This window comes from Salvelinus namaycush, chromosome 14 (assembly GCF_016432855.1).
Source record: "Salvelinus namaycush isolate Seneca chromosome 14, SaNama_1.0, whole genome shotgun sequence".
NCBI lineage: Eukaryota > Metazoa > Chordata > Actinopteri > Salmoniformes > Salmonidae > Salvelinus > Salvelinus namaycush.
In genome coordinates this window covers 29,389,132-29,403,090 of record NC_052320.1, presented here as the reverse complement: position 1 = coordinate 29,403,090, position 13,959 = coordinate 29,389,132, and the positions used below count along the sequence as shown (strand labels likewise).

Genomic DNA, 13,959 nt, shown 5'->3' with positions numbered 1-13,959 from the left:
TGACCTAGCAAAGCCCTGACTGAGGCCACATCAATTAGAGCCTCCACTTACAGACACTACAGCCACTCATGTGCGTGTATGTGAGTATGCGTGTGTGTGTGTGTGTGTGTGTGTGTGTGTGTGTGTGTGTGTGTGTGTGTGTGTGTGTGTGTGTGTGTGTGTGCGTGTGCGTGTGTGTGCGTGTGTGTGTTTGACTCTGCAGCAGGAGAGGTGGATTAACTAAGATTTAGAACACTGCTGAGCTAATGTCTCAGCCCTCTCCCTCTCTCAGCCACATCCACACCCAAACACTGACGCCGCACAGGGTCGTGTGTGGGAGGGAGTGTGTGTGAGGGTGTGATTCTATGTGTGTATTTGTGTGTGTGTGTGTGTCTGTGTCTGTGTTTATGTGTGTCTCACCTGAAGGGTGAATATAAGGCATTAATGACCCATGGAAACAGAAAACGGAGAGATAAAGAGAGAGATGGGGGGCTGAGAGAGAGAGAGACAGAGAGACAGAGAGAGAGAGAGAGAGAGAGAGAGAGAGAGAGAGAGAGAGAGAGAGAGAGAGAGAGAGAGAGAAAGAGAGAGAGAGAGAGAGTTTTGGTTTGGCACACTGACTGTTTTTCTATCTTTGGCAGAGTTGGCACCTGAGCAGAGCTTATAGAGAGAGATATGCAGACGGGCAGAGACAAGTAGTTTGCACACACACACACACACACGTTCATGCACACACACACAGGAACACGTTCATGTACGCACACATGCGCACATGTACGCGCACACACACACACACACACACACACACACACACACACACACACACACACACACACACACACACACACACACACACACACACACACACACACACACACACACACACACACAAGCACACACACGCACATACATACATTTATAATCAAGAAACAACTATGTATTTATATTGGATCAGAGTGACTTCTACATTACCCTCACCAAGCTCATTATACAGCACACTGTCACAGATTATCGTGAAATAATCTAGTCGAAATTTGTGACAGGCACACACGTTTTTCTTTTAGGTTAGCTAGGTGGCTAGGCTATGGGTTAAGGATAGGGTTAGGGCTAGGGGCTAGGTTTAGTTAACATGCTAGCTAAGTACTTAAAGGGTTAAGGTTAGGATTAGCTAACATGCTAGCTAAGTAGTTCAAAAGATGTAAGTAGTTACAAAAATTTTAGTTCATGGTGAGATAGCGGTGAGTTTTTAGTTCATGGTGAGATAGCGGTGAGTTTTTAGTTCATGGTGAGATAGCAGTGAGTTTTTAGTTCATGGTGAGATAGCGGTGAGTTTTTAGTTCATGGTGAGATAGCGGTGAGTTTTTATTTATCATGGTGAGATAGCGGTGAGTTTTTAGTTCATGGTGAGATAGCAGTGAGTTTTTATTTCATGGTGAGATAGCGGTGAGTTTTTAGTTCATGGTGAGACTTCCCATTTCCATATTTGAAAACTCATTTAATTTACAGCATCAACATTTATGATCGCAATGTTTGATGTACAGTTACAAGGAATGACGTGTCATATCCTGGGTTGTCCTGAACAGAATGAGCCAATGTTTGTCGCATTGTGAAGAAAATTAGCAGCGGAACATGAACTTGACGCACTCATGATTCCAGTGGTGGGAAAAGTACACAATTTTACATACACCTTAGCCAAATAGATTTAAACTCAGTTTTCACAATTTCTGACATTTAATCCTAGTAAAAATTGTCTTAGATCAGTTAGGATCACCACTTTATTTTAAGAATGTGAAATGTCAGAATAATAGTAGAGAGAATTATTTATTTCAGCTTTTATTTCTTTCATCACATTCCCAGTGGGTCAGAAGTTTACATACACTCAATTAGTATTTGGTAGCATTGCCTATAAATTGTTTAACTTGGGTCAAACGTTTTGGGTAGCCTTCCACAAGCTTCCCACAATAAGTTGGGTGAATTTTGGCCCATTCCTCCTGACAGAGCTGGTGTAACTGAGTCAGGTTTGTAGGCCTCCTTGCTCGCACACGCTTTTTCAGTTCTGCCCACAAATTTTCTATAGGATTGAGGTCAGGGCTTTGTGATGGCCACTCCAATACCTTGACTTTGTTGTCCTTAAGCCATTTATGCTTGGGGTCATTCTCCACTTGGAAGAGCCATTTGCGACCACGCTTTAACTTCCTTACTGATGTCTTGAGATGTTGTTTCAATCAAATCAAATTTCAAATCAAATGTATTTATAAAGTCCTTCTTACATCAGCTGATATATCAAAGTGCTGTACAGAAACCCAGCCTTAAACCCCAAACAGCAAGCAATGCAGGTGTAGAAGCACATCATTTTGATGCCATCTATTTTGTGAAGTGCACCAGTCCCTCCTGCAGCAAAGCATCCCCACAACATGATGCTGCCAACCCCGTGCTTCACAGTTGGGATGGTGTTCTTCGGCTTGCAAGTCTCTCCCTTTTTCCTCCAAACATAACGATGGTCATTATGGCCAAACAGTTATATTTTTGTTTCATCCGACCAGAGGACATTTCTCCAAAAAGTACAATCTTTGTCCCCATGTGCAGTTGCAAATCTTAGTCTGGCTTTTTTAAGGCAGTTTTGGAGCAGTGGCTTCTTCCTTGCTGAGCGGCTTTTCAGGTTATGTTGATATAGGACTCGTTTTACTGTGGATGTAGATACTTTTGTACCTGTTTCCCACAGCATCTTCACAAGGTCCTTTGCTGTTGTTCTGGGATTGATTTGCACATTTCGCACCAAAGTACATTCATTTCTAGAATTTCTAGACAGAATGCGTCTCCTTCCTGAGCGGTATGACGGCTGCGTGGTCCCATGGTGTTTATACTTGCGTACTATTGTTTGTACAGATGAACATGGTACCTTTAGGCGTTTGGAAATTGCTCCCAAAGATGAACCAGACTTGTGGAGGTCCACAATTGTTTTCTGAGGTCTTGGCTGACTTCTTTTGATTTTCCCATGATGTCAAGCAAAGAGGCACTGAGTTTGAAGGTAGGCCTTGAAATACATTCACAGGTACACCTCCAATTGACTCAAATTATGTCAATTAGCCTATCAGAAGCTTCTAAAGCCAAGACATAATTTTCTGGAATTTTCGAAGCTGTTTAAATGCACAGTCAACTTAGTGTATGTAAACTTCTGAACCAGTGGAATTGTGATACAGTGAATTATAAGTGAAATAATCTGTCTGTTAACAAATGCAGGAAAAATTACTTGTGTCATGCACAACCGACTTGCCAAAACTATAGTTTGTTAACGAGAAAGTTGTGGAGTGGTTGAAAAACGAGTTTTAATGACTCGAACCCAAGTGTATGTAAACTTCCGACTTCAACTGTATGTGAATTCAACCGTTTTCCTGTCCTGCTAGGCATTCAAAATGTAACGAGTACTTTTGGGTGTCAGGGAAAATGTATGTAGTAAAAATAACAATATTTTGGGGGGGAATGTAGTGAAGTAAATAAAAAAATAAAAAATATAAATAGTAGAGTACAGATACCCCCAAAAAACAACTTAAGTAGTACTTTAAACTATGTTTACTTAGGTACGTAGGTACTACACCACTACATGACTCCATTTTATGTGCACCAAAATTACAATCTGTTTGTCTGAAGTGTCTTGTGAAAGCCTAACACTGTAAGATTGTATTTTATAACTTAACTTGTCAGGTTGGCAATAGAATACGCTTTCAAATGATGCCCACCTGACCCAGATTGTGATTAATAATGGAAAGTTTGGGGACTTTGTAAACAACAACAGTAATTGTGTGATGTGAGGACGCAGGGCTGTGTTCCAAACAAAAAACTACAAACAAATCAAACTTTATTTGTCACATGTGGCGAATACAACAAGTGTAGACCTTACGTTGAAATGCTTACTTACAAGCCCTTAACCAACAGTGCAGTTCAAGAAGAGTTAAGAGAATATTTACCAAATAAACTAAAGTAAAAAATTTAAAAAATTTAAAAGTAACAATAACGTAACAATAACGAGGCTATATACAAGCTGTGTCGGTACCAAGTCAGTGTGCGGGGGTACAGGTTAGTTGAGGTAATCTGTACATGTAGGTAGAGGTAAAGTGACTATGCATAGATAATAAAAAGTGAGTAGCAGCAGTGTACAAAAAATACAAGAAATCATTTTTTCTTATGTTGCACCTACCCCAAAATGTCCATTAATATTCGTATTATGTTACTGAATGTATCCCGTGTATTTTCACATTTTATTATAAACAAATGCGGCGTAAAGTACAGTAAATAAAAAATGCACATAAATTCAACAGTTTAATGTTTGGATTCAGTCTCATGTCAGGTGAACTGTTTTGTCCTCACCTTTGGTCTGATAATTTCCCCATAATCTCCAAACGGTTCCCTTTCAATTTCTACCATGGTTTTGCATATACTTCCTATATTTATTTTGTTAGAAACATTTCAATTTGACCCTATCCATATAGGCCAATTTCCACGAGTGTAAAGGGTTAATGGTAAGATAGTTGTGAGTCAGTGGTGAGTTAGTGGTGAGGTAATGGTGAGATATTGATGAGCGAATGAGATAGTGATGACTTAGTAGTGTGACAGTGGCGAGTTAGTGGCAAGGTAATGAGATTGTGTTGAGTTACTGGTTCGAATCCCTGAGCCGACTAGTTGAAAAATCTGTTGATGTGCCCTTGACCTAGGCACTTAACCCTAGTTGCTCTGGATAATAATGTCTGCTAAATGACTCAAATGTAGATGGTAAGCTAACTCTCTTCCTGACCCCCCTACAGAGAAATCCCACACCCCTGTGCTGGAGGGGGGCGGCCACAGTCACATGACCCCGGAGGAGCACTACAGGCGGATGATGTCAGCGCTGAACGAGCAGGGCGAGGAGCAGCAGCAGCGCCTCTACCAGCTGGCCAACAACATGGGCTTGCCCAGCCATGGTAAGACTCGTGTGTGTTACCTACAGTATATACAGTAGTGCACTTCATTTGACCAAGACCCAGAGTGGGACCTCCCAAAATAACTGTGTGTGTGTGTGCGTCTGCGGGGGGGGTGACATGCTGTCCGACTCAGAGTCTGGTCATCCTCTAAAACAGGGTTTGTTATATCAGCACTTCAGGATTCAGTCAGCGTACTAAACTGCACACCACACACACTTTATCTTGGCCTGACACACACCTAACCCTACTCGACCCCTACCACTAGTAACCCCGGGGTTGTGGCCTTTCCCATGTGGCGTCTGTCTGTGTGTGTGCCACCCTCCCAGTGTAAATCTCCAACATGGACACTGCTGACATTTCTATTTGGTGTGCCAGTCCACCCAATGTCACTCTGGGTGATTTGTGACCGACGCTGCGTTCCGTTGTAAACAATGCTCCCCACCAGCATGCACGGACGCCGCCGCTATCGATCCGCCACTCACTCATTGGCTGCCAGCCAACCTTGTAAATCTCCATAGGAACCATGCATCTTTTTTCTTTCTTGGTTGAAATGGCTGAAATGTTTGAAATGTATAGAGGCACTAACTTATGGTACAATGAATTCACTGGGTAGGAACTGGAAAGATGGAAGAATCCTCATAAAGAAGAATAATCACCTCAAAAAAGAAAAAAATTCCCCTAATTGTATTTTTTATGTGACGGGGTGTATTTTCATTTCACTGCCCCTTTAAACTTGCGGGGCATCAATTGTTAACCTTTCCTCCATTTTTAAAACAATGTATCATTACCTTTTGACACGTCTCAACACAGGGGTGCATATGCTCAAGCCGGTGTGATTAGAATGCTTATTTAGAATGTCCAGTTTCGATTGACGCAACAGTCAGTGTTTGAGCTGGCCACACTGTATTTTCACAGAAACATAAGTCCCTACAAAGTTATGTCCAGAATGTGACCAGTTTATTTTTGGATGCAATGTTCAAACATTCACAGAAGTAGCGACAGCATAACACAATCATCCAAACCGGAAAATGTAGGCTACATTAGTCCTAGCGCTAACTGAGGAAAGATTTACGTAACACAAGCGGTAATATTTAGCTAACTCTCGGCTGACAGTAACCATAATATGAATTGGCTAATAGCAATTACTGATGCTCACCATTGATCAAAATAATTGAGTAAAATACTTTCTAAAAATCTAAGGTAATCCAACGATGGGTAGTTTGTGCATGCCGCCATGTTTGTTTTTTCGCGTCAACCAAAGATAAGAAGAGGAGACAAGATGAGTTTGGTCTGTTTGCAGTATGCATGTTGAAGGGGGTGTGTCATCTACCATCATTCACTTCCCTTCATTCACTTCTGGAAGTTTACTCGAAAGATGAGTGAACCATCCCTTCACCTCATTTTGTAAATAACATCTTTGGTCTGACAGACGTTTACGTGACACCCAGAATGCATTTTATAATGTCAACAAACATGGTGCCACACATAGCTGGCAAATAGCTTAGCATTAGCTCATCATAATCAGTACAACCTTCAAAAAAAGTATTTTACACACATCATATGTATCCATTACAATCTACGCAAGAATCAGAATGCATGATTTGTTATCAGTACTTGAAAACATGTGAATAAAACAGTAAATACATTATGCTCCATACATACATACGGTATGCTACCATAGAAACGACAACATGATATACAGAAAATAAGGCACTTACTTTGATAGGAACGCACACATGTCCAAAGTTATTAGCTATTTGCAAAGGAAAACAACAATGAAGGCCATGCGAGCGCCAGCCAGAAAATGTGCCAGGGGCAAAAGGTTTGGGGAAGTGCTTGGGCTCTCTTCGAAGAGAGAAGTTCTCTCAGCTCAGTAAAGCCTCAAACATAAATTGTCCGCAACAGTGAAATGGACTACTTCTATGTGAATTAATGAGGAGCCTCAATTCAAACTGTTGTTAGAAAATAAAACTTGTTAAAAATCATTTGAAAAAGACAAGTTGAAACATAGCCTATAGATAATTAGCAGGCAGCGTGCCTTGGTTTGAGGGCAGTGCGGGTTAACTGTCCTGTTGCGTAACAATCAAATTTTGGAACAGTGAGTGCATCATGCGCATTAAACAACTCACGCTGGAGCGACCGTTAGAGATATTTGGAACTCACATGTGAAAAGGTTAATTGCCGCCAGGTTTTACGACCCCCATCGCAGTAGCATAAATCTAACCAATTTCACATCCCAACCCCAATCATAGTTTGAGCTACTTTTATTTTAATTTGATTAGTAATGATATTTAATTGCAGGTTGCAAATCTAAGGGGTGAAGCCTATAAAGGCTTTAATTGCCTTCCCCTGCATCTGAGAAGAATTAGGGCTGATGTGTAGTGCATTCTGGGGGTTTAATGGCCCAAGGTGCAGTATTCTTCGTTTTTCCTTCCCTGTTTTAAAGGCGGACACTGTGGCGCAATGCAGACGTCTCGTGGGGATGCTCGCGCTCACTCTCTTTCTCTGCTCCTCCTCCTCCCTCTAGTTTCTCTCACTCCTCAGAGTTTGAATCCTTTACTCTCTGCTCACACTCCCTTTTGTCTACAGTCAGACTGAAGTCCTTCCAGGTGTAAAATAAATAAATAGAGAGAGAGAGAAAACAAGATTTTAAGGAGGGAGAGAATGGGGAGAGATGAGTGAAAGAGGTAGACTTGCCTTTCCTTAGCGTAAGACAACAAGTAAAAAACACAGGGTGAATGTTGATGATTCATTAATGATGTGTTTCGCCTTTTGGCAGTAATAACCAGGAAATTATATACATATATGTGTGCCATTTAAAACACACACACACACACACACACACACACACACACACACACACACACACACACACACACACACACACACACACACACACACACACACACACACACACACACACACACACACACACACACACACACACACACACACACACACACAAGCCTCTTTCCCCCTAAGTTAGGCAGAGAAAACAGATTTTTCTGAGTTGCCAAGTTTATGACCCTACAGCACCTATATCAGTCCATCCCTCCTCTTCTATTTCACTCTGTTATATTAAACTATTCCACCTCTCTCCCCTCCCCCAAGTTATTTTAATTTAGCAACTCATTGGTTTTCCCTGAGTATAGTCCTACTTTTTTTGTAAAACCCCCCCAAAACTCTCACTTCGTCGCACAGGGGAGCACGCATCCCGACACTGTACCACCCCTCCCCCTTCCTTTCCTCTTTCTGTCTCTCTCCTCTCCTCTGAAGGGATAGAGTGGAGGTGTGATGGAGGGAGGGATGGAGGGATGGCCCTGTTTGTTCCTGGAGAAGTTGATCTGAATCGCTCCAGTGAGAGCCCCCTTGACATTGACCTGAGCTCCGGTGGGCCCCTGTAACCCTCCTCCCTCCCTCCTTCTCCTGCCCCCCACCCCCTCTCTCACACACCTCCCTCTCCAAGCACACGGGTTGTTTTATATTCTCCCTTCCCCCCCTCGCCTCCTTTTATTTTTTCCTCTCTATGACTTTCTCTTTCGCCTTGGTCCCCGCAGACCATCCTTTCATGTATTTGAAGTGTAGGCCACTGAAAATGAAAGTGTGTGTGTGAAGGGGGCCAGATGGAGCCGAATGGTGTGTGCGTGTGTGCGTGTGTGTGTGTGTGTGTGTGTGTGTGTGTGTGTGTGTGTGTGTGTGTGTGTGTGTGTGTGTGTGTGTGTGTGTGTGTGCGTGCATAAGGTGTTGATTCGGGCGGCTCTCCTTGGACCTGACAGGGTGGAGGGGGGCAGTGAAAGTGGCCAAGGGGGCTCCACCTCCTCCTTTCTCTCTCTCTCTGTTATGATGAATGGACAGATAATAAAGGAATGAAGATTTGGAGGAGAGAAAGTAGGAGGACGTAGACATGGAAGATGAAAGAGGGCCTCATGTTTTGTTTCTCCTGTACTTCTTTCTGTTTCTCTCCAAGTGGGGCTGCACTGTCTACCATCTAGTCGTTACGATCACGTGGTTGGAACACATCTCCAAATGCCCATAGTCAACAGCCTTGGGGAACTCACTTCCTCTGGCTCTTGTTTTTCCATCACTGCATCTACTTGTTTATCCATTGGCTTAGGAAGCAGGAAGACCCTGATTTGCATTCCAAATGGCACACTATTACCTATATAGTGCTCTTCTTTTGACCAGGGCCCATATGTAGGGAATAGGGTGGCTGTTTCACAGGAATAACGGGAATAACTCTGCAGTCTCCCATGGAGAACAGCTTAATGGATGGGATTTCTGCCTAATTTGTGAAAAGATGCAGGGAAACTGGGATGGGACAAAAGAGTGATAAGCGGGATGGGTCCAGAGTGGAACCTTCCAAAAAAGCTATGTGTGTGTGTGTCAGTGCATGTCTGTGTCTGTATGTGTTTGTCATTGAGTGAGTGTGTGTCTCCCTTTCTGTCTGTCTATGTGTCTGTCTGTCCGTCTGTTTTCCCATCTCTCTCCCCCTCTCTCTCTCTCTCTCCATTTCTGTACCCCATCCTACCCCTCCTCCCCCCTCCATTGTATAGTTTTGGTTGGCTGGTTCCCCCTTGGAGGGCATATCCCCAGGTGACCCTACTCTGCCCTACATTAAAGAGAATAATGCAGAGAGAGAGAGAGCGAGAGAGAGAGAGAGCGAGAGAGAGAGAGAGAGAGAGAGAGAGAGAGAGAGAGAGAGAGAGAGAGAGAGAGAGAGAGAAATATTGAGATTCTGCCCATTGCCACAACAGAAAAAAAGAGAGGGGTGGGATTGGGAGAGCTCCTGGATATGCAGGCCTTTGCTCCAGCCCTGGGCAGGGATTCAATCCGATCAGTAGTAGATCCGCATAGTAGATCCGCATCATAGCGCGCTTGACATTTAAAGGTAATTCCAGATTGAGTCGACATATAATAAGATAATTAGGTCAAATCAAATCACATTTTATTGGTCACATACACATGGTTAGCAGATGTTATTGTGAGTGTAGCGAAATGCTTCTGCTTCTAGATCCGACAGAGCAGCAGTATCTAACAGGTAATATCTAACAATTCCACAACAAAACCTAATATCTAACAAATTCCATAACAAAACCTAATACACACAATCTAGTAAAGGAATGGGATGAGAATATATAAGTATAAAATATATGGATGAGCAGTGTGGCTAAGATGCAATAGATAGTAAAGAATAGATAGTGAAGGATACAGTATACAGTATATACAGTGGGGCAAAAAAGTATTTAGTCAGCCACCAATTGTGCAAGTTCTCCCACTTAAAAAGATGAGAGAGGCCTGTAATTTTCATCATAGGTACACTTCAACTATGACACACAAAATGAGAAAACAAAATCCAGAAAATCACATTGTAGGATTTTTAATGAATTTATTTGCAAATTATGGTGGAAAATAAGTATTTGGTCACCTACAAACAAGCAAGATTTCTGGCTCTCACAGACCTGTAACTTCTTCTTTAAGAGGCTCCTCTGTCCTCCACTCGTTACCTGTATTAATGGCACCTGTTTGAACTTGTTATCAGTATAAAAGACACCTGTCCACAACCTCAAACAGTCACACTCCAAACTCCACTATGGCCAAGACCAAAGAGCTGTCAAAGGCCACCAGAAACAAAATTGTAGACCTGCACCAGGCTGGGAAGACTGAATCTGCAATAGGTAAGCAGCTTGGTTTGAAGAAATCAATTGTGGGAGCAATTATTAGGAAATGGAAGACATACAAGACCACTGATAATCTCCCTCGATCTGGGTCTCCACGCAAGATCTCACCCCGTGGGGTCAAAATGATCACAAGAACGGTGAGCAAAAATCCCAGAACCACACGGGGGGACCTAGTGAATGACCTGCAGAGAGCTGGGACCAAAGTAACAAAGCCTACCATCAGCAAGGGCATTGAAGATGAAACGTGGCTGGGTCTTTCAGCATGACAATGATCCCAAACACACCGCCCGGGCAACGAAGGAGTGGCTTCGTAAGAAGCATTGCAAGGTCCTGGAGTGGCCTAGCCAGTCTCCAGATCTCAACCCCATAGAAAATCTTTGGAGGGAGTTTAAAGTCCGTGTTGCCCAGCAACAGCCCCAAAACATCACTGCTCTACAGGAGATCTGCATGGAGGAAGGTGCCAAAATACCAGCTACAGTGTGTGAAAACCTTGTGAAGACTTACAGAAAACGTTTGACCTCTGTCATTGCCAACAAAGGGTATATAACAAAGTATTGAGATAAACTTTTGTTATTGACCAAATACTTATTTTCCACCATAATTTGCAAATAAATTCATTAAAAATCCTACAATGTGATTTTCTGGATTTTTTTTCTCATTTTGTCTGTCATAGTTGAAGTGTACCTATGATGAAAATTACAGGACTCTCTCATCCTTTTAAGTGGGAGAACTTGCACAATTGGTGGCTGACTAAATACTTTTTTGCCCCACTGTACATATGAGATGAGTAATGCGAGATACGTAAACATTCTTAAAGTGGCATTATTAAAGTGACTAGTGTTCCATTTATTAAAGTGGCCAATAATATCAAGTCTGTAGGTAGGCAGCCGCCTCTCTGTGCTAGTGGTGGCTGTTTAACAATCTGATGGCCTTGAGATAGAAGCTGTTTTTCAATCTCTCTGTCCCAGCTCTGATGCACCTGTACTGACCTCGCCTTCTGGATGGAAGCGGGGTGAACAGGCAGTGGCTCGGCTAGTTATTGTCTTTGATGATCTTTTTTGCCTTCCTGTGACATCGGGTGTTGTAGGTGTCCTGGAGGGCAGGTAGTTTGCCCCCGGTGATACATTGTGCAGACCGCACCACCCTCTGGAGAGGCCTGCGGTTGTGGACGGTGCAGTTGCCGTACCAGGCGGTGATACTGTCCAACAGGATGCTCTCAATTGTGCACCTGTAAAAGTTAGCAAGGGTTTTCGGTGACAAGCAGCGTAGGTGGGTCCTATATGTAGTGTTTACTGTGAATAATGGTGCGTCAGGTAGCCTAGTGGTTAGAGCATTGGACTTGGAACCGAAGAATCCCTGAGCTTACAAGGTAAAAATCTGTCGTTCTGCCCCTGAACAAGGCAGTTTACCCACTGTTCTTAGGCCGTCATTGAAAATAAGAATTTGTTCTTAACTTCTCTAGGATATGTGGGACGCTAACGTCCCACTTGGCCAAAAGCCAGTAAAAATGCAGAGCGCCAAATTAAAATATATTACTATAAAAATCTAACTTTCATGAATTCACACATGAAAGACACCAAATTAAAGCTACACTTGTTGTGAATCCAGCCAACATGTCTGATTTCAAAAAGGATTTACGGCGAAAGCAAACGATGCTATTATCTGAGGATAGCACAATAGTAAACAAAGACAGAGAAGCATATTTCAACCCTGCAGGCGCGACACAAAAGGCAGAAATAAAAATATAATTCATGCCTTACCTTTGACGAGCTTCTGTTGTTGGCACTCCAATATGTCCCATAAACATCACAAATGGTCCTTTTGTTCGATTAATTCCATCGATATATATCCAAAATGTCCATTTATTTGGCGCGTTTGATCCAGAAAAACACCGGTTCCAACTTGCTCAAACGTGACTACAAAATATCAAACTACTTTTGTAATACAAATTTAGGTATTTTTTAACGTTAATAATCGATAAAATTGAAGACGGGATGATCTGTGTTCAAAACAGGATTAAAACCAACTATAGCTAGCTTTCTGGTCACGCGCTTCTATCTAACAGGACACTTCAAGTGACTCTCGTTCAAGATGGCCATACTTCTTCATTACACAAAGGAATAACCTCAACCAATTTCTCAAGACTGTTGACATCCAGTGGAAGCGGTAGGAACTGCAAGCAGGTCCCTTAGAAATCTGGTTTCCCAATGAAATCGCATTGAAAAGAGAGTGACCTCAAAACAAAAAAAATCTGAATGGTTTGTCCTCGGGGTTTCGCCTGCTAAATAAGTTCTGTTATACTCACAGACATGATTCAAACAGTTTTAGAAACTTCTGAGTGTTTTCTATCCAAATCTACTAATAATATGCATATCTTATCTTTTGGGGATGAGTAGCTGGCAGTTTAATTTTGGCATGCTTTTCATCCAAAATTCCGAATGCTGCCCCCTACCCTAGAGAAGTTAACTGACTTGCCTAGTTAAATAAAGGTAAAATATATATATATATGGCGGGAACATTGCCTTTAAAAGGTTCACAGCCAACAAAGCATGTTAAGATTGAATCTCAGCCTAGGTCTCTATGTAACAGTCCAGGCAGTGTAGATAGGGACTGGTAGAGTCCAAACATTTTAGATAGGGACTGGTAGAGTCCAGACAGTGTTGATAGGGACTGGTAGAGTCCAGGCAGTATCGATGGGGTGACCATTGTCAACATGAGGGACCTATATCTAGAGGTGAAGTCTGCCGCCAGTCGAGTCCCCCGCAGCAGCAAGCAGATCGATACTCTTGTGCTGGGCCACATTAATATCTGTCGCTCCACCCCCGACCCTAGCACCCGCTCTACGCCCCAGCACACACACATACACCAGCGGCGGAAATGGCCCCTGGCTTCCACGGGATCTAATTAAAAAAGGGAGGAGAGAGAAAGTGTGAGAGAGGGAGATAGAGAGGGAGATAGATAGAGGGTGGTGAAGATAGAGGGAGAGAGCAGGATGGATTTTCTCTTTAACAGCCTCTCATTAGAGGCCCTGTCTCGTGGTGGGGCCTGGCCTGGCTGATAATGATGGAGAGAGAAAGAGAGTGGGACAGAGTGAGAGAGAGAGAGAGAGAGAGAGAGAGAGAGAGAGAGAGAGAGAGAGAGAGAGAGAGAGAGAGAGAGAGAGAAATATTGAGATTCTGCCCATTGCCACAACAGAAAAAGTGGGAAAGAGGGGAACGGGGAGAATGTGTGAGATAGAGAGCGGGGAGAGAGGGGGAGGGGGGCAGAGAGAGAAGAGATACATGGTGATAGGGATCCTCTTGGCCATGTGGGAAGTCCCCCTGTCCTAACATGGAACAAAGGCCAAG

At 42.9% G+C, this 13,959-nt stretch overlaps 1 protein-coding gene across 1 annotated transcript in view; it reads left to right on the top strand.

Moving 5' to 3' along the window:
• LOC120058688 (sterile alpha motif domain-containing protein 11-like) overlaps positions 1–13,959 on the top strand; it is an 83,370-nt gene that overhangs the window by 49,763 nt on the left and 19,648 nt on the right. Inside the window, exons 6-7 of the mRNA XM_039007433.1 lie at positions 4,779–4,934; positions 6,249–6,251. Of these exons, the coding sequence (XP_038863361.1) occupies positions 4,779–4,934; positions 6,249–6,251 (159 nt within the window). The remainder of the gene's footprint in view (positions 1–4,778; positions 4,935–6,248; positions 6,252–13,959) is intronic.